This window comes from Geospiza fortis, unplaced genomic scaffold (assembly GCF_000277835.1).
Source record: "Geospiza fortis unplaced genomic scaffold, GeoFor_1.0 scaffold188, whole genome shotgun sequence".
In the NCBI taxonomy this organism is placed as follows: Eukaryota; Metazoa; Chordata; class Aves; order Passeriformes; family Thraupidae; genus Geospiza; species Geospiza fortis.
The window spans coordinates 3,007,733-3,034,642 of NW_005054337.1; the positions used below are offsets into that span (position 1 = coordinate 3,007,733).

Sequence of the window (26,910 nt, forward strand, 5' to 3'; positions counted from 1 at the left end):
CGGTCCCGCCCAGCCCAGCGCGATCCAGTTGATCTCAGCACGGCCCCAGCGCCTGCAGAGGCAGGGCCGGAGGGGCAGTGCCCGGCGGGTGCGGTGCCCGGTGCTCCGGCTTCACTTCGGTGCCAGGGCCCAGGTGGGGGCACTTGGAGGGGTTTTTGAAACGTTACAGGAAGAACAAGGACACGCGTCCCCCGTGCATCCTGATCGCTGTCCCCGACTGTGCAAGGCTTGTCTCCAAAGGAGAAACCTGCAGCTGGGGTGGGTTGCAAGCTCACATGCACCCTCAGAGCCCAGCTGGAGTGGGGCTGGTGGCACCAGAGAGAGCTGGAGCAGCCACCCTGCTCCTGACACGAGCAGAATTTCATGGAACCGCTAAGATCCCTACGTCCCTTTGGGTGCATAAATCCTGAGGCCAAACCCACCAACAGCACCAACACTTCCAGAGCTGTGCCTCACAGCAGGTCACAACCACAGCACCAGCACCTGTGCCATTCCTACACCTCTTCTGAAAAGCCTAAAATTCACCAAGGGGCCCTGTGGTGCCATATCAGTGTCCTAAACCCTGGCCTCAGCACCGGGGGAGGCACAGAGCAGGCGTCACTCACACGAGAGTATCTGCATGCAACAGAGCAATCAAAAGGATATTATTTGCTCTCTAGATAAACAGGAAAAAAATCAGATTATTTCAGGTGTTTTCTGCCATGAGATGACAGATGTTGGCTGCAAAGAGATTCTTTAAATTGGATTTGAAAATACTGACTGTATTTCCTCAGCCTTCCCTTGGCAGGGCTCCAGAAAGAGTGGGGGGATTCTTCCCATTCCCCTCCAGCAAGGCAGGTCCCTGGCCAGGAGCTGTGCTGCCTCATACTTGCTTTACTAATCAATAATTAAAAAAAAAAAAAAAGTTGTACCTGCTGCAGCATTTGCTGCATGTCAGAATAAAGCCTGGCTCAGAACAGAGCATTGATCTCTGCCCAAGTTCATTACTCCCTCTGGAGTTAAAAGCTGAGGGAAGGAGGGAGCAGCAGTGACAGACAAATGGGTGTCACAGCCATGCATTTAGAAGTTTCCATGGCTGGTTGGGATCAGGGGGTCTCACTCTGGGATGGCAACAGCACCATGGCAAAGGACTTCAGGTGTCCTGAGGTGAAGCTGCCTGGAGCTGCTGAGCAAACACAGCTGGGTCAGGGAGCAGCTCTGGGCTGGATCCTGACAAAGCAAAAGCATCAGATCTCCCAGAGGTATGTGTGGAGGAAAAACCATGCACTAAAACAGGGGGATTCGTGTACCAAAGGATGGGGTTTGTGAAGCCCTTAAATAGGGGATTCTTGCACTGAAGGAGAGAGTTCATGCACAGGGTCAAGTGCAACAGGAGAAGCAGCAAAGGCCAAGCACTCGTGTGCTCCACATTTTGGGTGATTGGCCCAAGTCTCATGGCTGCTGTCTGGCCCAGGGTCCATCCTCTGCCCCTGGCCAGCAAGGGAATAAAACCAAGCCCACACTGAGCTGGCAGCTACAAACTGTGCTCCCCCAGACTTGGCACCCTGCTTTGGGAAGCACCCACCCACAGGTGCAGCCAGTGCAGGAGCTGCAGATGTCATCCAGGGGTGACTGCACGTTCCAGGCATGGGCAGGGGTTCCTGGCTCCAGCCCAGCTCCTGCACCCCAACACAAGGGCAGCACATCCCCCACGGGAGGCCGAGGCCGTGCAGCTGCACCTCAAGGTTTGAAACCTGCCTGTGCACCATCAGAGATATTTAAATCATGTCAGGAAGAAGCAAAGAGCATAAATTCCTCCTGGAGCCAGGAACACCTCCAGAGGCAGAACCTGAATTAAGTCCCATTTCCAGCAGATTTTCTGCCATCACAGTGGATGAAAAACAGGTGCTGGGGCTCTGCAGGACCCAGCAGACAGGGAAGTGCCAGTGCCCGAGTCTGAAGCACGCTGGGAAGGTTCGGTTCTCCTCCTCAATTTTAATCCACCGGTGACGAGGCCTCGGGCAGGTGCTGCTGCTGCGGGTGCAGCCATGAGCCCCTGTGGTGTGACAGGGATGCGGGGGGAGGTCACTCGCACACGGAGGCGGGAGCGGAGCGGGTCCCTTATCTGCTCTCTCATTGCTCTGAACAGCCGGCACCGCCCTCACAGGGCTCCTCTTTCAGCAGAACGGGCCCAGGAACTCGCTCTCGAGGATGAAACACTCCTTATCTCTGCCAGTGCCAGGTTCCTGCCCACTGCTCAGTTCTGCTCGGGGGGGGGCACTCGCCAGATGGAGGAAAGCAGCGGGCACTTCCATGAAGTGAAACCACAGAGATCCCAGAGGCACCACATCCACCGTGGGCACAGCTTGTATGCCCGTGAGGTTTGCATGTGAATTCCCTGGGACACCTGTCCATCAGGAAAAGGCAACCTGCAAAGCTGGAGGGTGCAGTGGAGTTCAGAGGAGCTGGATGGGGTTGGAAGGGGATGGGGGTCAGCCAGATCGGCGGCACCTCACAGGGCATCAGCCTCAGGGGGACACCCAAACCCTGAGGGGCACAAAGAACATCCCTGGGGACACAGCTCTAACCTGGAGTTGCCCAAGGACACCTAGAATGAAAGCAAGGGCATTGGTCCTTCCTGCTGGCTCCCGAGTGCTGCTCGTGCTCATTCCAATGCCAACACCTCATGTTCCCTTTCGACAGCAAAAGCTGCTCAGCAAAGGGAAGAAAAAAACCTCAAACCCCAAACCCCAGAGCTGCTGAAGCACTGGGGTCTGCTTCATGCATTATTTTGAAATTCACCTCTGTAAGGGTTCAGGCAAGGGCACCCCAAGGCTCAGCACTGAGCTCTCCTGAGGTCCAGGAGCCAACGCTCGAATTTGCGTCTGCCTGGGAGAGTGAATTGGGTTGTTCATCTCTCTGACGGGCAGAATAAACACCCTCCACATTGATACTGAGCTCATTTCTGATACTTGTTTAGGGACTTGACAATTCCTGTATAAAAGGATTTCCTTCCACAGCTGAAGTTTGACATTCCTGCATTATTAGATTATTTGCAAAGGTCTGCGTGCGCTGCAGGAAAACAATGCTCCCGCCAGGCAGCATTAGAGCCTGCTCCTGCACAAATCATCCTGGGCACAGCCAGCCATGGAGGCCGAGCCTGTCGGGATCCCCTGGAGCAGGGAGGGAGCAGCCAGGGAGGCAGCAAGTGGGAGCTCAGGTGAGCAAACACAACCCACCCACCCACACCACGACAGCCACAACAGCTTCAAAAATAACAGACCCAGCAGGAGAGGGGTTTTGGGTAGAGGGAACCTTGCTCAAGACACCAGCACCACCACGGCCTCCTCATGTCACTGCCAGCACAGCCCTGCCCAGTGGCATGACCTGGCTGGGAGAGCAGTGGGAGCATTTCTGGGCAGGGACACGCAGTGTTTTTGTCCCCCTGCTTGTTTTGGGATGGTCACAGCCCTGTGTCCCTGGCCCCCACCCTGGGGAGCCCTGGGAGTCCCAGCACCATGTGGGAAAGGCAGCAGGAACCCCCCACCCCCAGCACATGGGGGCTTTGGGACTCAAAGGCCTCTGCCCAGAGCAGCCCCTACACAGGGAAGTCTCCAAAGCATAAAATTGAGAAGAAAATGACTTGAAAAGAACTATTTCTTCAGAGAACTCAAGCCCGTTTCCAGGCCATTAACTCCTTCCTCTGCAGAACCCACTGCCAGGTTCCTGATGGAGAGGAGCAATATCACAGGTGTCCGTCATTGTGGAACAGTTCCCTCTTTCCAAACAATTAAGCATCAAAAAAATTAAATGTAAAAAAAACCAAACAAAAAATACCACAAAGCAACCAGCCCTTCCGCCTCCAAATAATTTCCTGCCCCAAGAGAAAAGCTTTCCCTGAGAGCAAGGCCTTAAAAGAAAAAAAATATTTTACAAAATCAATAGTGTAAGTGACTTATTTCGCAGCTGATGGTTTGTTCCCAGTGCTGCCAGCCTCTCGCTGTATGTAGCACAGCCTCAGTCCCTCCACTGGGATATCAGGAGATGTTCCTCAGCCATGATTTACACTCATTTCTCCCCGTTTAGGGAGGCTCACCTGGGAGCAGCTGAAGATGGATTTGGACACACAGTGAGGACGGTTGGTGCCTGTCTCCTGTGGCCAGGGGGAAGTGCCATCAGCTCCTGCCACTCCCAGCAGGAGGAAACCAGGGCTCCCACCCTCCCTGATACTGCCAGCACTGGGGCTCCTACCCTGTCACCCACTGCATGGATGGTGTCACCATCCCTTTCCCTCCCCAGGATTTCCCCAGCCCCAGCCAAGCCCAGCCTGGCCTCAGCCCAACCAAACCCCACCAGGGCAAGCATCTCCATGGGGGAGAGGAATCCAATGACCCCACAGACTGAGGAGAGCATCTCCCTCATCCTTTGCTGCTTTCCTGCTTTTAAATCCTGCTCTGGTGCTCAGCAGCCTCGTGTGCCTGGTACCGAAGGCTGCAGAGCCCTGATCAGTGCCCTGCCAAAAGGGCATCAAAGTCCAGATGTCCAGGTGACAGGCTCATCCCTGCCTGCAGCAGCCACTGCCCACAGCTGGTCTCAGCCTGGGGCACCCCCAGGGGTCAGAGCTCCCACCACTGCATCCAGGATCCTGCTGCAGAGGGAGGCGTGCGGCACCGCGGGTGCTCTGCTGAAGAACACCCTCCCAGCTCCTTTCTCCTGGAGGGCAAGATGCCTGCTTCCCATCACCAGAGCCCCATCCATCATGTTCCCTCTAATTACCTTCTCATTTACCTCTTTAGTCAAATCTGTTTACAATCAGAGACAAGCACAGAGAAAGCACAGCCCAGGGAGGGGTACAATGGGGACGGGTCTCTGTCCCTGCATGTTTTGCTGCCCTGTGCCGAGGCTGGCCCGGTACTCAGAGAGCTGAGTGGGCAAGGGAGTGTGGCTCAACACAGTGAGGGCTCACAGAGGAGCCAAGGCCACCAGGCTCCTGTCACCACTCACCACCACCACTCCCAGCAGCCCAGAGTCCCACAGGTGCTGCCTGTGGGTTGTGCCAATTCTGCACCCTCTCCCAAAATTCACATTTAGCTCAAAAGCCAATAGCGATGCTGCTGTTCCAGGGCTACAGAACCAGCAGGGTTAAAGCAGGGCACAAATCCCCCTGTCTGCAGCCTATGGATGCTTCCTCAAGGAAATCTGTTACTAGCTCCACCTTTTAATCCTCCCTCAATTACAATAACGTCATTCTCCACAACTGCCAAGACTCGGGGTGCCCATCCTCACACCTCCAAGGCTTTTCTGTGCTGCTCAATATGACAGCACAAATGAGCTGGCTAGGAGCAGCACATTAAGCTGAATAATTACCTTAATTAATAACAGTGTGCCCAGGTGGGCCCCTAGCCTATCCCAAGGACCAAGGCAGAGGATCCAGTGTTTCCCAGCACTGAAGTGTGGGCCCAGAGTGGGGGTACATGGCAGCGCCTGCTGTGATTACCAGGATCAAAATCGACTGGGCTCCTTCGGAGCAGTGGGGTTCCTCCCTCTGAAAGAGCTTGGAAATTAGAAGAGAATAATTCGTCATCCACCTTGTAAAAGCCTGATTTGCAGGAGCCATCTCTGCACAAATTCCTCAGCAACATCTGGAGCACCCTCATCCATCACAAGGACAGTGGCTGGGCTGGGTGGGATGAGCACACTGCCATTCTCTAATCCCACAAATTCTTCTTTCAGCTGGGCAACACAATACTCATGGCAAGGCACTCCTGCTCCCCAGGGGCAGCACCACAGCCCTGAGAACTGTGAGGGACAGTGCAGGGGTGGCACCACGTCCCCAGCCCTGCAGAGGGAACACCACCTCACCTCACAGGATGCTGCTGAGCCCAGGCCCCACCACAGGCTGTGCCTGTTCCCTCTCTTGATCCAGGGCAGCACTGACTGCTGGCAGCTGGAGCAGTGCCAAGACCCTTTCCTGCTCCCCAGGGAGACCACACACCACACCACCAGGCTTTTCGTTCCTCCAGCCCCTGTTCCTTGCTGCAAGAGCTTCCAATGTGAGTTCACTGGCACAACCCCCCGTGGCAGTGACTGACATTTCACTCCCAGCAGATGCTGCAGGAGGTTTTCCCCATCTGAGAGGAGCCAACTCAGAGCAGGGATCATGCACTGCACACCCACAGCAGCTCACCAGCTGTGCATGGAAATGACCACATGTATACACACACATGCAGCAAACAGCAAAATCAGGTTTAAAATGGGCACTCAGACTTATAAACTTGCCTTGCCCTTAGGCAGTTCACTGAAGTTTTCTCAAGACCTTCCCTGCTCTTTTCTCCCCCAGATACATGGCTCCACTTCTCACCTGAAGCTGTTCCACATTCACTAAGTCCCCTTTCTGCCCTGCCTCAAACTCTCTGTCTGTGATCCCTCCCTTTCTCCTCAGCTCCTCCAACACAAGCACAGGGTGAGGGGACAGCCAGTTATCTTCCAGGGGAAACCAGAGACCAGCTCTGACCACAACTCCACTGGTGTGGAAAGGGAATAATTCCCAGAATCAAGTAAAAACCTAAACACACTTGAAAGCTAAAGGAAAAAATACCTCTAAGGAAGCAGATTGAAAACAGAAGGAAGAAATGAGGAATTTGACAAGTTCTGCACAAAAAAAAAATGTATTTTTGCAGCTTTTTGTGGCTGGGGGAGGAAAGCCACGACTTCCATGCTGATGCCCTGAACACCAGTGTTCAATAGCACCAGGCCAGCAGTGCCGGAGCAGTCAGGATTGAAGGAAGCCTTTAAGCTTGCCTGACAATGCATTTTTCTTGGAGATAAAAAATGAATGCTGCCAGCATGCAAATCTCTCTAAATTAGGCACGGCCCAGCTTGCGGGAGCCACGATGGCTTGTGATGACAGTCATTAACTTCAGTGGCAGAAAAGAGGATGCAGGAAAATATCCTCTGCTACTTCCCATCCCAGCTGGGAGTCCCGGCTCAGGGAAGCACTGGAGTCTGGCACAACGACACCCAAATCCACACTGTGGCTGATGAGAATGAGCTGTGGCCCCTTCCCCTGGGGCACGCAGGGCCATCCCTCTGCTCTCAGGGACTTGCTGCTGCTCCAAGAGCCAAGCTCCCTGTCCAGGAGCCACAACATTGGTTTTCTACTGAACAAGCACAGCCAAGACCAAAAACTGACTGTGAAAGCAAGGCAATGGAATTTGGGCATATCACTGCTTACCTCCCCTCACTCTTAGTTCTGGGTAAAACCCCAATGGACTCATTCCCTCTTTTCCCTCTGCAGGAGGGAACAGCGACCAGCCTGTGCCAGAACCTACTTTCAATTCCCACTCACCTTTGGGAAGATGTAACAGGAATAGATGATGTGGCTAATTCCTGGATCTCTTCTGCCACTGCAGGGGTGAACTGGACACACACCACCACCTCAGCCTCCCTGGTTCCCATCAGAGCAAGGGTTGTACATTTTCATTAATGGATCAGGCTGGAATAACCTGCCAACAGTCTCTCGAGCCAGGCAGGCTTCCTCTCTGCCCTCCCTGCCACACACACGTTTGTATTGTTTCACACTGATCCTTGGCAGCTTGATTTAGGGGGAAAAAGATAAAAAAGATGAGAACCTCATGCTGGCTTTGTGCTGGGTATGCAGCTGCAGCCCCACTCACAGAACACTGCTCAAATAACAAACCAGCAACTAAAAAAAAAAAGCAAACTATCTTTAATATCTCCCAAATCCCATTTAGAAGCAGTTTCACAGAAACATCACTTTGATCGTGCAATAGAGGCTGGAGGAGGGGCAGGAGGAGGGAGGACTGGCGCCAGGTCCTTGTGGGCAGACACAGAGGTGTCTCCCAGGGCCTCAGAAATTCTCCAGCAGATCCAGGATCCGTTTCTGCTCGCTCTCCCGGAACTCCTGGTTCTTCCCGTCCCCGATGTTCTCTGCGTACTCTGCAGGGAGAGAGAGAGCACAGGGACACAGGCTTTGAGTGCCACAGCAACAAAGGGCCACAACTCCTGCAGACACCACAGAGGAATCTACACCCACACTACTGCAAACAGCCACATGGGAATTAATGCAAGGAGCATTGATGGTTTTCCTGCCCATCCCCAGGGTTAAAGCTTTGCATAACAAACACCTGCTACACTCATTAAAGCTTTTGAGGCAGACAGACACAGAGAACTCCCTGCTCTGGCCCAAGCACACAGCAGCACCCAGGAGCACCCATTCCCTGGCATGGGAGTCATGGCATTATGCCCAAGAAATGCCAACAGTACCATAAATCACTGGCTTCCCAGGTCCCTTTGGACACTGAGTGTCACCAGGAAAGGTCAGGCAGGGTCTGTGACAACTGTCAATCATTCCCAGCCCTGGGTTTAACCTGCCTGCTGTCCAAGCATCCTGAACAAGGAGTTTTGCCCAGGAGACACCAATTCCTCCATCCACCCAGTGCTTTTAACCACACAGAAGAAAAGCCACCAGTTCAGATTTAACCACAAACCAAACTACTTGTCATCAGGCAGAGGACACCAGACCTGACCACAGACTTGCCCATCCATGCACATGGCCAAACACCACAGAACTAAACATTCCCTCTGTAGCTCTCCTTCCTGATATTCATTTGGAGCTGTCAGCTCTCATCCCCTACCAGCTCCCTCCTTCCTGCAACCACAACCTGCATTTTCAGAGACGGTTTAAAAAGCAAATATGAAAAGCAGGTTCTGAGCTGCAGAAGCAAGGAGCTGAACAAATCTGAGGAATCAGGAGCAGGCTGATGGTTAAGACAGCACTTCCCTGCCTCCGCCTGCTTGCATTCTTTTCCTTCTTCCAAACAAACAGAACAGCTTGTATTCAGCACTGAATGGTAAGTTGCTGCAGAAAGTTTGCTTTAATATTTATACATTTAGCACAGCTACACGCTCTGAGCTCCATCAAAGCCTTTGTTACAGGAGCACTGAAAGCAGTGAGGACAGGCAGAAGTTAGCTGATGTGGGAGTCTTCCCTCCTGTGTGTACACACTCTCTCTCTCCATGTAAAAGCAGTAGAGTTCTTTACCAAGCCTCTGGGAAAAATATTTTTAATATTTATAAACCGCTCTGGTACCTGTAACGTGAGCAGGTGGCAACGCTGAGGTTTGCTGCAGGTGAACCTGAGCTGCCCACTGTTCTAGCAAAGGGACCAGATCAGGGCACCTTCTCTCAGTGTATGAGCTGCTCTCCACAGCTCTTAAAAGCAGCAGAAAGCTCCTGCAAGGAGGGATTCCTTGTAGGTCCCTGTGTATGGACTGACTGCTGTGAGGCAGCTCGGCCCTGCCATGCTGTGTGGGCTCTGGGCTGGGCTGGGGATCCAAACCTCAGGCACGAGATGATCCCAGTGCACAGGGATGGGGTCCCCTTCTTAGCTCAGGCTCCCCTGTCCCCTCAGGCAGTACCAGAGCCTGAGTAGTGGGGCTGGTGGAGGAGCCAGCTCTGTCCCCAGCAGCCCTTCCATGCTCCACCAGGGTAAGTGCCTCTGGAACATGACAGTGGATGTGAGTGCTGGAGTTTATTGCAGCCCAAGGGCAACACTTCCCACCTGCAGTGGCCTCTCCAAGCCCAGGTGAGGGACAGCCATAGTCTCCAAGCCTGGCACAGCCGGCAGCTCTGCCCCCAGCTGTAGGATAGCCAGACTGCTTGGACTAGGGCTGGAGCAGGGAGCCACTGAGTGCCACTAATGACACTGCTCTTCTTTGTACCAGGAGATCACCCAAACAAAAACAAGACACAAATTCTTCTTATCTTGTCTAAAAGCTTAGCATTCCTCCTTCTAAATATCTAGTCTTTGTAAGACTAAAACCCCTGTTAATCTAAGGCAGAATGTTTACTGGGTTATGACAGCTGCTAATGTTCATTTGAAGCATTAGCAGCTTGAAGACACCAGATAAAACCCCCAGAACCAGGCTTAAAAAAGTAAATCTCCAACTGAGATTTTATGTATTTACTTTTTTATTTAAAATTCCACCACTTCACTGAGACTGCTAAAAAAAATCAAATGTAAGCTGCTCCTGCCAACAGTTAACCAGAGCTTACACACTGCTGTAGCTACACAAAGGGAAAGGGCCCAAGATTGGTTTCTGCTTCATTAGACAAAATACAATGGTTACAGAACAGTAAAAATCAATTGGGAAATACTGAGGCTTGTAATAGATATTGGAAGCTCTGGAGCCTGCACAGATGGAGGCACCATGAGCCAGACCAAGCTCCATCCTCAGAGCACACTGACCCTTCCTTTGTGTTTACCTGTGCTAACAGGTTTTGGGCTGGAATGTGCAGCAGGCATTCCACATGCCCAGCTCCCAGTGTGCCTGCTCATCTGACACCAGGTGTGAGGGGGGGCCTCAGCAGGAGCAGCTCTGACAGAGCTCCTGAGGTAGCCAGGATCAATGGCTAGTCCCTCTGGATCAGTGAAGAACAGGGAGATTTGCCATTCCAGAGCCAAGTATCACTTCAGAGAAGCCTGTGCCTCACTCCATTCCCAATGACAGATGGAGATCAGGCACCTCCCCAAGATACAGACACTGCTGCCATCCCCAGTCCAGCCTCCATCCCCAAAACATCTCCCTAGCCAAGGTACACACCACTCAGTTGTTTCCTTCCAAAGCATAAACTAACTGTCCTGTTGGAAGAAATGCTTGATCTCTGAAAAAGGAAGTGTGGGAGGACTGGTCAGCCTGCAGAAATGCATTAATGAGCCTCCCGTTATTCCCTGCCCACTCCTCCCCCTTGAAAGCTCTACCATAAGAAAACAGCCTCGCTTCCTTGCTTGCATCGTAAGTAATTCTGAGCCACCCCAAGGGATCCATCAGCTGTCAGGTTGCCAGAGAAACATGGAGAATATGTAGGCCATAAAAATCAAACTAAAAACTGAGCACCTAATTAGTATGCAAAAATAGAAAATAAAAACTGAACAAGAGCAAAACACTGAACGAAAAGTAAAAATAAACCAGTCCTCATCTGTCCTGAGAGCAAGTTGGGAAGTAGCCTGGAAACATTCCAGCCAAGGCTCAAGCTCCTGATCTCTCAGTCACTTGCAATAGAGTCTTGTGCAGTTGACTCCAGTGAAGTTTTGGAAGTCCCTTGCTGCCCCTGCATCACAGCAGCACACTGCAGGGTTCACACCCAAATCCCTGCTCCAGCCCCTTGGCTTCCCTGACAAGCTGTGTCCAGGGAAGGGACTCCTTCAGAAAAGCAGGTGCATGTCCCTGGTGCTGCTGCTGTTACAGGCTGGTGAATCTGTGCTGACTGCACATGTGGACACAGGTGTGTAACTACTGAAATGCTCAAATTTCAGAGCCCAGACTGCAGCTGAGCCCAGTGCTGCCTCCCAGGTGCCACTGCAGGACTTCACAAGCATCCACTAAGAAATTTATCACTGAGGTTTTGATTATTGTCTCTAGAAGTCTCTAAAACTGGCAAGTTTAAGAGTTGGGGAGAGCTGCAGTCAGAGCCTAAACTCTGTGCCCATCCCTGCATTATTAACAAGTCAGTGTGCCCCTTCAGGCAGGGAATGTGCTGCTGCTGAGAGCTCCAACCCAGCGCAACCCTGAGCTTGCAACACCCGACACAACCACGGAGAAACTTTCACAATGCAAGTCACTGTCTGGGAAAGAAAGAATCAGATGAAATTTTAATGCAGCTGCCCTCCAATTCAGTTTGGTATGTAAGTCAACACCCCAGAGCCGTGACCGTGAGATGTGCAAATCCAGCAAGGTGTGCAGACAACTCCCCCAGGGACACACAGCCCAGGGCAAGTGTGGGAATCTGAACAGGGATGTGGCCATAGTCCACATTGGAAAGGGGCAGTTTAGAGGCAGGAATTTTCAAGTATCAGAATTAAAATCAGAAAATCGTATGCAGCCCCCCTGCTCACCAGCAGGCATTAACTTGCAGCTCATTGCTAAAGACAAGGGCCAAAGAGATTGCCTATAGCTGCAGGTAATTTCACACTGTCAGAAAATCACTCTTGATTTTGTCATACCAGCCAGTCCTCTGATTCCTTTTTTCCTGCATATGAGAAGGGAGAAAACCGACAGGTTTTGCAGGAAATAAGCTGTGTGTACCTGCCATTGTTGAAGTGGGGGCAAGAAAAGCCCAGGAGAACATTGTTGCTCCCCAAGAAAGCAGAAACACTGAAATACAGCCCACTATGCCAGAAATGCTGTCAAGCTTCCCTTCCCTCCAGAAGAAAAATAGACTCCTCTCCTCACACTGAAAACAACACAGCCCCTTTGGAGCAGATATATTCCATGAGGAAGCATCTTCTCCAGGCAGCTCTGGTTCCCTCCTGCTCCCACTAAGCCTCTCAGCTCCAAGGGGCCATGGGAAGAGGCTGAGTCCTGCCCTTCTCTCCTCCAGTTCCACTGGCTGCTGCTGCTGAAGGACAGCAGGCTGCAGAGGAGGGCTACAGCTCAAATAGGCATTGCCCTAATTCACCATGAGCATTAAAAATAACAAGCAGTACTTTAAAACTGGGATTGCAAATCACAACAGCTACATTTTAAAGCTATGGAGGATACTTTAATGCTATAATCCCTATTAATTTGACACTAAGAACAAGACAAATACACCATGGGTACTAATATGGTGCAGATGGTAAAGTGCAAGGCCATGTTAATGAAAGATGAGACTCCACTATTCTTCCCTCTAGCAGGCATGTACACTTCCCTTAAATATTTACTCTCACGTTAATGTCAGCAGTGAATTCCAGCCAGGCTGGAGCTGATGGAAGCGTGCAGTGATGTGCTGCTCTCTGACAGCAGCTACAGCAAGTGTCCTAACTCGGACGCAAAGCAAAGCACGCCACTAATCAGGGTGATTCCAGCCCTGCCAGGATCTCAGAACACTGCTCAGCTGCTGCCTGGAGATGCTCAGGAAGCCAGGGAGAATTACATGTGAAGGCTCAGCCTGCAAAGCCATGACCAAGCTGTCCCTGGTAGCAATGAGACACTTGCACAAAAATATCTCTACTCACCCTTCAGGATGTGTCGAACAATTTTAATGGAGCTGCCTCTCATGTTCAGGATCTGGTGGACTCTCTGACGAATCTGATGGGGAGTAGGACAGAGAAGAAAGAGATCTTCAACACAAGTCCATACACAGCCCCACTTTTTCCCACTTTGAGGGATAAGCCGAGACCTGAACACCACAAAAACCAACTCAGTCTTGGCAGCCCTCAGCATATGCTCAGGAACACCTAGGAAGGCACATGGCACAGAAATAACAAGCCACAGAATGCATTCACAAACCCCAATGTATTCACAGAGGAAGCAGAGATGCAGCATTTTGCACACATCAAGAAAAGCTGTAGCTGTGCTTTTATGAGACCTCCTGAGAGCAAGTCCCTTCCCCCTGCTCCCTCAGCAATGGCATCAACATGGCCTTTCCATTTCAAACCCTGACCTCACTCACACTGATTATATGAATTTAGTGACAGCAATCAACTTCTGTCCCCACTAATGCCCTATCTGCTGCAACTTGATGGAGCTGTATGGACACAAGTGCAATAAAAAGGAGGTTTCCTCCCAAAAAGGGAATTAGAGAAACAATTACTCAATGCAGCATTTGCAAAGATTTAGAGCCTTGTCTGCATCATGAATGAAAACACAGATGATCTGCCAACCTTGTATGCAGCTTTACCTGGGGAACGTTGGCATTACAGATCTCTGCCATGATGTAACAGATGAGCTGCAGCACAAAGAGCCCGGCATCCAGACGACGGAGATAGAATTCATCTTCCATGTCATCGTCTATGATCTCTCCTCGACGCACCATGTCCTGTAAAGCCACGCAAAGGAAAGGTGAGAGGATTCTCTCACAGCACTTCCCATCAGGAGTGGCAAAATGTTGGTGGAATTTGTGGTTTCTTAAGAATTGCTTTGTTCCCCCAAACATTATCAGACATATATTTCTCACCGAAGTATTTTTAATAATTCATTTATATTCACAAAACATTTCATTCCATTTTCAAAAAGTTTTGCCTTTGCTGGTCATGAAGTGTGTCGATCTGCAAGTCAAAATTTTAATTTAAACATACAAATCACATTTCTACATTGAGGGGTGAGAGTGTGTGACTATGGAACAGACCCATGTATCCGTGATTTACAAGTTCTTTGTCAGAATGGAACAAAACCTGCTCTTTTACTGGCCATCTGAGGGTGCTGTTCAGCAGTGCAGAACATGACTCCAGCACACTCTAAGAGCTATCAGGCTTCTAGCTTCATGATTGACTGATACATGAGAAGCCTCATCTGAAAATCCTGCACAAGGACAGCTTTTCCATGCCCAGCCAGGCTCTTCCAGCTGTTTCTAAGGGGTGCTGCCAGGGTAGACCCAGGACAGGGTTTTTTAGCCAAAGACTCCCATGGGAATGATGACCCATCATCCATCCTTCTTCTGTATACATGAGTTTCACCAGAGAGACCTGCCCAGAGGGAGAATGAAAGAGGCCATTCCATCCCTCCATTCCATTCCATCCCTCATGCCCAGAGAGCTCATCTTCTTTAAAACACTGCCAAGAGCCACCCAGCAGTGAGCTCAGAGCAGCCTCCTCTGAGCTGGCCCCAGGACGTGCCTGTGCTCCATCCTCATGGGGACTGACAGGCCCAAACAACTGTGTCACATGTCACCTTCTGCATTTTAGGGTTTGTCTTCAGGATTCATTCTTAAACAAAGGAAGCAGCTCTGTGATTTATTCTGCAGCAGTTGGCAGGCAGGCACACACCACTGGAGCAATATTTCCTCATTAGAGCCATCACCTGCGAGTGCTGCGCACCTGCAACGCTCTGCAGGACGCGCCTCCTCAGGTGCATGTGCTCCAGGAACCCAGTCACCAGCACCAAAGATGACTGAGGATGTCAAATTTTGCTGTTCTGTCAAGCCAAGCCCTCGCACCTAGCGGTGAGTTGAGGGGTTTAGGCGTAAGAAGGAAAATGAGCCCTGTGCAACTGTCCCCGGAGGGGGGCAATGGATGCTCCCCAGATAGAAATATGATGGAGTGACTTAGACAGCTGATTCTCACTTCTTCTTGAAAGGAAGAGGAAAGCTTAGGTAGTGAAATACTTCTCCTTTCCTCCTAGAAATCCAGTCTGCCAGTAAAAGAACAAGTTTAGAAGGCAGTGCCTTCTTAATCGTGTTGTGACATCAACTGCTTCGGCTACACTCAGATGTGACACTTTAGCTTCAGATCCTGAAGACTCCAACACATGCATGGCTGTCATTTACTCCAGGTTCTCAAAATCATAGGCACAGGCATGACTGGGCAAAGCCTGCATGTGAGCTCTTGCCAGTAAGTAGAAAAATCTAATTCTGTGCAGAGAGTGAGTTCCCTCACCCTAAATCCATGCCAAATGGCTCAAATCTGGTCTCTAAAGCTGAAGAATGATGAGTCTGGCTAGTGAGCAAGCTGAACACTTACTGAATTATCTAAAAAAACACTCAAGAAAGACAACACGCTCACTCCTGTACTACTGCTCACACTCCACACAGGCTCATTGGCTGCTCTTCTCAACAGTGCTAAATTCCTGAGCAGAAAAACATCCACAGGCCAGGACTCTGAATCTCCAGAGCAAGAAACAAAAGCCAGGTCTGCTCTGTATTCTGATCCGAGCACAGTGATCACAGGAGCTGGATCCAGGCAGCCGCAGTCTTGATTACACAGCGGTGGTGGCTCCAACAGACCCTCTCAGCAGAGAAGATTATTTTGTGCCAGTAAATTAAGCAGATATGAATTAGAAGACAAGTACAGTTTTTAGGTGCCTTTTCACAGTCCTTTTTTTATTAAAAAAAAAAAAAAACACAGCCCCCCTTTCAGTGCTGGTCTGCCTCCAGTACAGTACCAAGCAGCCTCTTTCCCCCTTGGACTCTCTTTCAAAGCTGTCAGTCGCTAACCTCCAAATGAGCGCTCAGGTGCCATTTCTAATCTGCCAGCAATATGTGCTGAGATGCCCCTTGCTGATGGGAGAAGACAGCAATAAGATGGGCTTCTATGAAGCTAAAATGAGCTTCTCTCACACTAATGAGGCAGGACTGACAGGCCTCGAGGTGTCAGGTAGAGACTCCAAGCCTTAAGATGCGATGGATGTGCCAGTGCTGTACCAAAAATCACATTGCTCCACACAGGCACAGGAGGAGATTTCTGCATCCTCCTCCCTCCTCATCTATCACTCACCTTCCAGCACACACTGCACGGCTGGGCAGAGCAAAAGGATACTGACCAAGAACAAAGAACAACTCCAGGATCCTGGTTTTACACCCTCACCACGTGGAACAGCAAGGCCAATCCAGGTGGACAGAAATGAACATGCTCCAAATAGGAGTGCACCAGAACAACCACCACAACATGTCTCTTGCTCTAAGGATGGAGTCTCTCCTCCTAGTACTTTCTGTCGGTATTACTGGGGAGAGCTGAGGGATGCAAGACATGCTCAGGAAGGGCCTTCAGACCACAGGCTAAGAGCCACACTTAGAGCCATCATGTCCTGCCCTCAGCACAGCTCCAAGCAATTTGGTCTTTCCACACCAAACTGAAAGGATGGGCTGAAACAAATCCCCACCTGTTATCCCCACCTGTGGATACCACAGTCATCCTAGGAGTTCCACCTCTTCAAGGATGGAGTGGCTGAGCTGTACCACAATTAGCATGTAATTTGTAAGTCATTATAGCACAAAGTGTCTGATGAGAATATTCTATTGAATAAACCTGATGAGCATAATTTTCCGCGGAACTATAAAAATATTAAACTATCTCTTGTCATTTCCTACCATCTTTAGAGATCATCAAGGCTATTGCTGCCACCCATAATTATGCCTCATTTTAGAGAGAGGTAAAGGCCACAGGATGTTGCACCATTTCCTACAGAAATAATTAAAGAAATTGAGAGGAGAACAAGATATTTTCATTAACTAAAAACTCTGAGAAAAGTGCTAAGATAGGCATCAGGTGTTGGAGACAATGCTCTCATGGACTTTGCTCCTGGGTTTCCCATGGCAATCAGGATAATCACCAAGTTATCACCTCTGAACCTTTCTGAACAGATTCCACTGAAGCAAACAAGGGGGTAACACTAAGAAGGGGCTCAATGACCTCATTCTGTTTCACAGTCCAAAGCAGGGTGCAGATTATTACAACTGTTCCTCCTCAAAACAGCTGGCTTCAGAAACTCCTCCCCCCCCTCCCACCCTCAACTATTCCCCTACCATCACTGCTATGGGCTGAAAAGCAGGGCTATAAACCAAATCACTAAAATAAGCCAAGCTAAAAGAAATAAAAAGGAGAACTACAAGAGCAGAAACTTCTTATGCCAGCTGCACTACTAAAGATAAAGCACTCAGTCATTCCTTGTGTAAGCAGCTTTTCACTCCTTGTAATGCAAGACTTATACCAGGATACTCTGTCCATCAGACTCAGATCTCACTCTTGTCAGTGTAGGCTGAACCTGTAAAATCTCACCAAGTTTCATTTTTCCACGGGGCAGGGAGAAAGGTGAGGATCTGTATACCAGAGTTTTGGGGTACCATGTCCTCTACTGCAAGGGAAAGGTCAAAAGCCCCCCAGCGATAGAACACCATTTCTAAAGTGTTCATACAATCCACCTCAGTGATTCATGTGCCACAACAAGGAACACTAAAGTGTCCCATAAATCCTGTCACAGCCAGACAGTGCCATGATGTGGCAGACAGAATGATGGCTTTTGCCTATTTATGTGAGGGGAAAACACTTGAGCCACTTCAGATCTCAGGAGACCATGTCCCACTGACCATCTGATGATGCACAAAATAAAGCAAACCATAATTCTCCAAAAGTGTTCCAAGCTAGGAATGAACTTGAATATCATATTTTATATATCTGTTGTGATCAATACGTTGCACCCATGAGATCCTTCTGCTAAATCCTATTATTAGTTCTAATAGAAGGTAAAGAATTGAGGTCCATTTATTTTGGATACAGGAGGAGAATGTGACATTCCTTAGTTCTACTTCTCTTATGCATTTAGTAGACACAAATGGGTTATTATTATTAATTGAAAAGCTTCCACAAAAGGATCTTCACACTCAAATTCCCTCCACTCTTGCTTTGTGCTGGCTGTTTGCTACAGATGTTAACGTTTGCAGGCTGCTCCAGGGTGTTCCTGGATAAAGGGCACATACCCTTGCTCTGCATGTGGTATTTTAGGGCTCTGTACAAGCAGCTCTGACACACTACAAAGCTTCAACTGAAAAAATCCAATCTGGTTTTTGAGTTCTAAAGCCCCCACACCAACACCAAAATGTAAAGAATAAATAATTTCTCGCCCTGTCCTGAGGAGGAAGGACAGAGAACAGAAGGAAAGCAGGAAAGACTAAATGCTGTTTTCCTCCAGGCCACCGCTCAGTGGTGCCGCTGCCACTGCCCATATGGAGCCTGAGTGCCAGCAGCAAAAGCAGCTCCATTCATCACTCACTCCCGTGCCTCTTTGAGCAGCAGCGGTGCCCTGATGCCCTCGGAATGTTTGGCAGTGCCCGGAGAAGCAGCCTAGGCAGCGGGCAGGCAGCTGTTTGTCGGGGCCTGGCGGGGGGCTGCTGCCCGTGGCACGCAGAGCGCGGCGCGCGCGACGGCAGCTGCAGCCATTGCTCTCCATCAGTGCTACTCAATCTCACACCCTCCCCAGCACTGATACAGATAATCTTGTGGGAAGCTAGCCAAGCTGGCTAACAGCTCTGCAAGCTGCTTCCTGACTCCAGCTGCTCGTTCCCTTTCAAAAGGTCTGTTCCAGCCTCAGTTCCAAGAAAGTGCTGTGCGGTACCAAGGCTCGTGTCACTCAAACGTTCACTGCTGGTGTGCAGAGAGCACACAGCCCTTTGGCTGCTCCTCAGCCAACTCATCAACACAGACACTTCCTCATTGCTGATCACAACTCTGCAGACCAGGGTAGGAGGCCTCACACATTATCATGTAATTGTCTCTCTGCATTTCACCTGCTCTCCATCTGCCAAACCAAGCAGGACTGCAGCCAGGCAAAAGTGAAGGCAAATTGAAGCACAGACAGACTTAGGTACTTCTAGTAAAATTCACTCTAAGAGACAGCCAGAAGCACTTGTAGAGAAATTCTTGGCCCACTTTATCTGAGGTTACCTGGAACTTGGAAGGTGAGGCAACAGGAATTAAGAGGAACAGCACAGGTATGAGAACAGTGACTGGCTGAGCCAGAAGTCCTGTACAGATGACATGGCCGTGCAGAGGTGTTACAGACATGACCTGGTAAAACTTAAGCAATACATACGTGTTTCTCCCCATCAATCTTCTTATCAGCTGCCTGCATTGCATCCAGGTACTTAAAATACAGTTCCATCAGCCTATCAACCTGCAATGGCAGAAGAGAGAGACATAAGCAAGAAAAAAGAGCAACGCAATCATCTTTAATCCTTCCTGTAATTTTGTTTTCCTCTCAGCTTCAGCCTTCACAAAGCAACAGGCAGCTCTGTCCCTCCTGGGAAGGAACATGTTACAGAAGGAGGGTACAAGTGCTGGTTGGATGAGCACGCTGGGGCTGCAGGCTTTGGATGTCATCCTATATGGGAACACGGCCCCATCAGTGCCAGATAAATGGCAGCAAACAGACACGTGTCCCCAGCTCACTCTCTGTGCTGTGATCCTCCAGGCTCCTGGTTTCCCCAGTAGACTTGTCTATCTGTGCTGGATGTTCCAGTTCTCCCACTCTCCTCTGAATTGTGTTAGGGCAGCTGAAATCCTGTCTAGTAATTATCTACAATTGGTAGAACAGGTTATGAAAAACACCTTTAAAACACACTAATGAGGAATACTAAGGAACCAGTATTTTCCCAGTGGCAGAATTTACAATTCCCTTGGGATCCCTTGTTTGCAAAAGCTATTTCTTTTCTGCAAAGCTTTGATCTATCCACCACCATATAAATATTTTGGGAAGAATTTCCCAGAGCAAACACCACTAAAATGAAACATTCTAGGAGAAGAGTGGAGAACATTAAATGCGTACCATAGAAACTGCTAAACTCTCTGCAAAAGAGCTTCACCAGACACACTGGCACCTTTCCACACTGTCCTGATCTCAGAGCCAGCACGATGTAAAACTGCAGATTGTCTTCTAGGGCCAGGTTTCAGCAGAGACACAACCCAGGAGAGAATTGTCACCCCCATATGTAAGGGCACCAGAAAACAAGAGCCCAGGGGATGGATGTGGAGGCCATGCACTGAATGTCCAGTTTTTCAGTTTGTAGATACAATGTGAATGAGAGAACAAAGGTCTGTGACAGCAGAAGTCTCTGCAGGCAGGTACAAGGATGGTAACTCAGCGAGCTCACCAGGCACCCTGGGCAAGAACCCTCCCAACCTGGCAGCCCAGAGACTGAGACACTTTCAGCACTCACCTTCTCACTGTCATTCTCTGTGAATTTATTCAGTAACCGTGTCCTCTGCTGCCCTCTCAGGTTTCGCAGAAGGGAAGCCAGGATGGAACAGACATGTTCTAGAAATACAAAATGAAAATTGCAGGCTGAGATCAGGAAGAGGAGCTTATTTCCCTCTGTAACAAGCCATTAAATTCACTATTAACACTCCAGCATGTAGCTGTTGATAAGCAGAACCTTGGTTCCTTCCCATCACAGTGAGAGGAGACAGAGTAGCTCCTTGCAGGGAGCAGAGACAGCTCCTCATTCCAGCCCCTCCAGTGAGGTCTCCTCCTCCTCTGCCTCAGGGACCTAAAGCACCTTACATAGAGCACAAGTTTCACTCTGGTTTTCTCCTCTTTTGTGCCTAAAGGAGCCCTGGCCAAAACCAGCATCCAAATGACCCTCAAGTCACCAAAGCAGGGACAGCTACTGAAACAAGAGAGCTGGAGAAAGGGAATAAGTGCACTCCTGCAGAGACTGAAGAGGTATGAGCTAGTGGAAAAATTCTCAAACCAACCACTTTCATTTAAAGAAAGTCCCATCAATGAATATAAATGGTCTACAACAAACCAGAAGCGACCAAATAAACATGTTTACAGTCTTCTCAATTGCACTTGGGGGTCATATTTTTCAGCACAAACCAAGGAGACAAATAAAATTCAAGGCTGCAAGCCCACAGGAGACACCTGCGTCAATGTCTCACCACTCTGAGAGGTGACTGAGCCACTCTCCCCAAGCCCAAGCACAGCAGTGCAAAGCAAAGGAGAAGGGCTTGAATCTCCTTCCCTTTCCAAACCAGTCAGTACAACTTCCCACCTGCATGACTGCATTAAGCACAGACCTGCTGGTTTAGCCACCCTAGCTTTTCCAAGATGTGCTCACTGTAATCTTGCTGATTAAGACTGATGAAAATTAATGGCCATAAACAGCTCCTTAGCCATGGTGGTAGGAAGCAATGAGGCCTCAAGATTTGATATTTTCAGAGGGGGAAACACAGCATGCAGAGGAGAGGGATCACCATCTCATTGCTGTCACACCATGCATTTCCTCAGCACTGCCCAGCCCAGAGCCACGAGCAGCCCTGATCGATCAGTCCAGCACAAAGAACCAGTGACACAACCATGTTTGCTGGGAGCTCCTGCTCTCAAATACCTGGGCTCTGGAAGGTGAAGGCACGCAGGCTGCCTGGCCAGGGTGCCCATGCTCCCTGCTGCATGGATTATCTGCATCCCGCACAAGGGCAGCACCAGGAGAGGCTGCACAGGCACACGAACACCCCCCCTTTTCATTAGCTGCTTATAAATGGAGCTTCCTTTTCGAAACAGATTTCTGCCTGAGGTGGTGTCAATTTTTCATGTTCCAAGGAGATTGGGAGCGTGGCTGGCAGGAGGAGCAGGCAGATAACAGGTTTATCGGGTGGCCGCACCGTGTGGCTGCTCCGTCATTCCGACAGCCCCACGGGGCTGAACGATGGCTCCGGGGTGGCAGAGCACGCTCCCACTGCACACAAACTGCTACTCCACTAAAAGCTACACCAAATTAACTGTTGACATTAAAAGCACTGTAAAAACCTTCAAGTTCTGGCAAGTTTTCATTTTCTTAAGGAGAAAGAAATTCAACAAAATGAAGGAATTTTTTCCCCATATATGCCAACATATGCTCTGCTGGTTTAGGAAGAAGTCAGCATTCTGTATGTCACACTATTTTTTCCCCCAACCTTCTTTTTTTGGAAGTGTTGATGCAGCATTTTAGTAGCAGTATTCTCACCAATGATCTATCTTCATTGCTTTTTTCCAATATTCCTTTACTAGGAAATGTATTTTAGCTATCATTTTTGCTTTGGTGGTTGTATGCAGATATTTATCCATTTTATCAATAAAATCTTTAAAACTACTGACAAGTCTAAAGGAGCTGACACAGAGGTTTTGAGAACAAGGTTATTCTTTCAACATATCACTGCACAAAATCCAGGAAATACTCAGTTGCCTAGTCAAAATGTTCAAAGAAATATTTTACAGAAATATTTCTGAACTATCTAAACTGGTTTTTTATCAGCTTCCTGAAAAATAACACACTAGTGTGTTTTATGTCACACCCCAAAATCAAGGTTATGCCTGATAACACAAACCCTGGCCCAATAAATACCAACATCCACAGGCAAGGACACTGGCCAAAATGAGGGCAAAGCTTGATGGAATGAGAGGCTGAGTCCGTGATTCAGTGGATTAAAGTGTTTGCACAGCCATGGGAGGGAGAAACACGAACCTTGGGGTGCAGGCTCCCACAGATGGGGTCGCACCATTTTACCATGGACTGACCCAACCTCTATCTCATATGGGCAACGTTTTAAAAGCTGTAATCACAATATTTACTCAGGGTTGGATCTCCTTTGGGAAATGGTGAGTAGCTGATGCTGTTTTGAGTCCCCAGAACACAGAACCTGCAGCTGCCTGGCTTTGATCTCAGTGCAGACAGAGGCCATGAGCTGTGCATTGCCCCAGGGTGAAGCCACAGGCAGCCTCCCTGCTAGAGAATATTCTGGGAGCTTCTCCATAGGAGTGTAACACTCAGCCAAAGTCCACATCCCCTGCACAAAAGGCATCACTTCCAGGGAGGGCACAGACAAGGCCAGAGGCAGAGGCTGCAGAGGCTCTATTTCAAGGAATGACTAAACATGATTCCTTTGAGAAGCAAACACCAAATCAAGCTCTGCTGAAGCACCACAAAGGTGCCTCCACAGAAATAACAGGTACCAGCAGCTACTATGCATCAAGAACAACTTTTTTCATGCAAACATCCCAAAAATCCCCCAAATTTACGGATGTGGGAAGATGGGAGGCTTCTCTCTCACCAGCCAGCAGCACTGCTGCTGCCCCATGGCTGGCTCGCTTGCAAGCCCTGCCACTCCCCACGATCCCAATCCTGCAGGGCACCATCCCTGGCTCTAGGAGGTCATATTCCATGTGCTTCCTGCAGCAGCACCAGGGTCCTGCTTGGCCCAGCATCACCTCAAGCTCTTGGGAGCCTTTCTCTCTCCAGACAGGCACAGAGACTTCAGCATGCAAGCAGTGTTTAAAACACCCTAATTAGATCGATCTTGACTTCAGCTCGGCGTGTTGGAATACAGATTAATCTATTCCATGGCTGGCACTGGCAGCTGCAACAGCAGGAGGTCCTGTCAAATCAAGCTGTAACACTACACTCCTCTGCCTTTATTATCCCCATCCCCTGCTTTTTTTTTTCTTTTTACATCTCATTATAATGGACATCTGCCTGGCAGGGGAGGAAGCTCAACAGCGAGGAAGAGGAGGCAAGCATCACCCTGCAGGAAGGGGACAGTGGGCAGTTCTGGATGCCAGGGACAGCAGCCCATTGGAGGCCAAGCAGATGATCTGGTGAACCCAGTAGAACACATTTAAGAACCTTCGGTCTTGTAAAGAACACTTAAGATAAATTGTATTTTCTAATTAGAAGCAGGAAAATACTAGAAAAAAGCAAGCGAGCTCTTTGAGATACTTCTACCCCTCCTAGGCACACAACTCTGTGGGTTCAAGGCTGCTTTAGTGAAACCTGGATGAAGTCACTGGTCCATGGCAGCATTACAGGTGGCACTGGGACATGCCATTCCAGTGGTGTAGCATCTGATAACCTGACTTGTTGCCACGCACATTAATAATTTACATTTCAGAAGAGTAACCCACTCGAGTATCACTGCATTTTGCCAAGAAAAATCTTATCTTAAAATACTGAAAACAAGCAAGAAACACTAATTTTATGGAGGGGTGAAGGGGGGCCTGGGAGGGTTGGAAAAGCTCCACATGCAACAGCCCTGGTGAGCTAGATCCAGTCATCAAGCTGAATGTAAAACAAAATTCTTTCTATTGACTGAGAAAGTTTATTTTTCTGATGTTCTTGCAACAGAGCACGCTCACTTTAATTGAGATAAATTTAACTCTGTTCTCAGCATCATGGCTCACTCAAATCACAGGTTCCTGTCGGAGGGTGATGGTGAAATAACAAATAGGCATAATAAAGTTCTGCTTAAACAGACTGATGCCTTCCCTGTGTGCTCACTCCTCAAGACCACCAAAAGAAAAACATTTTCTGCTGGCTGGCAGAGGGTGCTCAGTTAATACCAATAATTCCTTATCAGGCCATGTTTCTGCTGCTGCCTTTTCACTTCCCCACGCCCAGGGAACCTGGCTCTGAGGCAGACATTCATTCCAAGGGCTCTGCTGCTTTTAGTGCATGTCAAAAAGGACTAAGAGTATATTTACTAAGAAATGGGTTTTGTTGTTGTTTTTAAAGGGAGGGTGTAGCTGAGGATTTCCAAAAGAGGCTTTGTTACTGATAGAGGGCAAACAAGCAAAACACCCCAGCGATAGGAATTCTCCTTTGGAAACTGGCTGAACTAATTCTCAGGTTATCAAATTAAGCATTCCTAAGTAAAACCGACATCTAAGACAAGAGAAGGCTTTTAAATGAAGATGAATTGGACAAACATCCTTTTATAGTTCATTACACTCTCCAAGTGGGCAAAACTCAGCTGCAAATAACCATCCTGAGAAAGAGCAGGAGGATATACAGCCTGTCGAGCCAGCTATGATTGCTTCACTACAGACTCTCTAATTCAGGAGGAATTTGTGTTTTCTCCATTTTTAGCTCACTGAGACTGTTCAAGAATTTTAAACCAGCATCCAATGCTGTGACTTGACTGTGCTGAGAGCTGCTGCACCCTCATGGACAGGGGGACACCCCAACTCTCAGCTCTGCAGCAGGAAGGTTTTTGGAATGTAGATGCTTATATAGCAACCTCCACTTTTCAAAAGCCACAACACAGAACTGTTATTTAAAATCTTACCCTCTATTTATGCCAAGAACCACCCAGAGGCAGATTTCTGTGCACTCCCTGCATTCACAGACATTCAAGGGACACTGCTGTTCAACCAGCTCACAATACACAACTATAACACCTCCTACACAGCCAGGCTGGTTCTCTTTGTTGCAGTCCAACCCACTGGGCACTCACATGAGTACTGCAAATCCACAGACACAGGAAAACTCTAAGCCATTTCTGTCTTCAGCTGCAAAATATCTCTGCTTTGAGTTGCTTCACTGCCTCAGAAAAAGGGAAATTGCTTCCAATGAGTTTTTTCTCCCAAATCTAATATCCTAATATAATGATCTGTACAAACACAGGCAAAATTCAAGTGTAGATAATGTGCACTCAGTTAGACACCACAGGCCCAATCTTCAGGCTCAGATCATCCATAAAGATGGTTAAGAAATTTTCCCTTTCTTTTTTCCTAATTACATAGTGTACATAAAGCATGAATATGTGCAGTTTGGATTTAAATTGTTCACAGGCTCCCTAGAGTAAAATAATTTTTAAACACTGACAATGTTTAAAATGTAGCTAACCAGCACTGACACCTTTATGCTAGCATTTAGAAAGGAAGAAATACATTACAGAGAAGTTACTTTTATCAAATTTAATTTGGATTATAAATTTCTGCAATAAATAAAAGCTCAGCAAGTCACATCGAGATTTTTTTTCACTGGGGTATTTATTATTTTGTCACATTCAGAACACTGCCTTAGAGACAATAAAACAAACATGGTTTTATAGACTATCTCTTATGTAAATAGCAACACTGCTATAAAATAAAGACAAGGGGATATTTTCCTACAAGCATCAAATACATACAGAAGATTTGGTGCTCTGGAGATTGAGCACTGGATGTCCTGGGAGAGGAGAAGCACCTGGAGCCACAGTGGATGCCCGGATCCACAGCCTGGTGGCACTTAAGCCACTGCACACAAAGGGACAGAGGGACAGGCAGGACAAACCCTTCAGCAGAGCTGTTTGGTGCCTCACCCAGTGCTGGGGCATTTTAGCAAGGCTGGCCTTTAGGCAGATGTAATTAGGGCCCAGGTTTCAGAGCCCATTGAGGATTTTGAGTTTTACAGCACAGCCTGGGGTGCCCAGCCCAACACCATCCCAGCAGCAATGCAGGGAGGGCAAGCACAGCCCAGCTCCTCAGAGCTGCTTTAAATAAATACTGGTGCCACTGCTGCAAAGCCATTCCAAAGAATCCTTTAAAGAAATCTCTTCCTTCATTTGGCATCCACATGAAAGCTCTCCTAATACAATGTTGTCCTAATTAATTTTTTTAAAACAGATTGAACGCAGGATAAAGTTTTTATGAGAAAAGATCCAGACTGAACACGAGAGTTCTTTTTGATCAATAAACAAAGAGATAAGCAAAAAGCAGCATGTTCCTAGGACCAGAACAGCACAGAGGGAACCAGTTCCATCATGCCACACCTGCACCATTTCCCTTAAAGCCAGAGGCACCCAGGAGCCTGTGCCGGGTTCCCCACAGGAGCAACTACTGCATGGTTGGGGCAACACTGAGCAGAGTAAAGCACACACTGTGCTGCTCACACCGTGTCAGGACAATGGTGTGACAGGCCCCAGGG

General features: G+C 48.8%; 1 protein-coding gene across 1 annotated transcript in view; it reads right to left on the reverse strand.

The window, feature by feature from the left end:
- Positions 1 to 7,685: 7,685 nt before the first annotated feature.
- Positions 7,686 to 26,910, reverse strand: part of CTNNBL1 (catenin beta like 1) — a 60,685-nt gene continuing 41,460 nt past the window's right edge. Inside the window, exons 12-16 of the mRNA XM_014307532.2 lie at positions 20,407 to 20,504; positions 19,284 to 19,364; positions 13,663 to 13,800; positions 12,998 to 13,070; positions 7,686 to 7,938 (exon numbers count right to left, since the gene is read on the reverse strand). Of these exons, the coding sequence (XP_014163007.2) occupies positions 7,850 to 7,938; positions 12,998 to 13,070; positions 13,663 to 13,800; positions 19,284 to 19,364; positions 20,407 to 20,504 (479 nt within the window). The 3' untranslated portion in view covers positions 7,686 to 7,849. The remainder of the gene's footprint in view (positions 7,939 to 12,997; positions 13,071 to 13,662; positions 13,801 to 19,283; positions 19,365 to 20,406; positions 20,505 to 26,910) is intronic.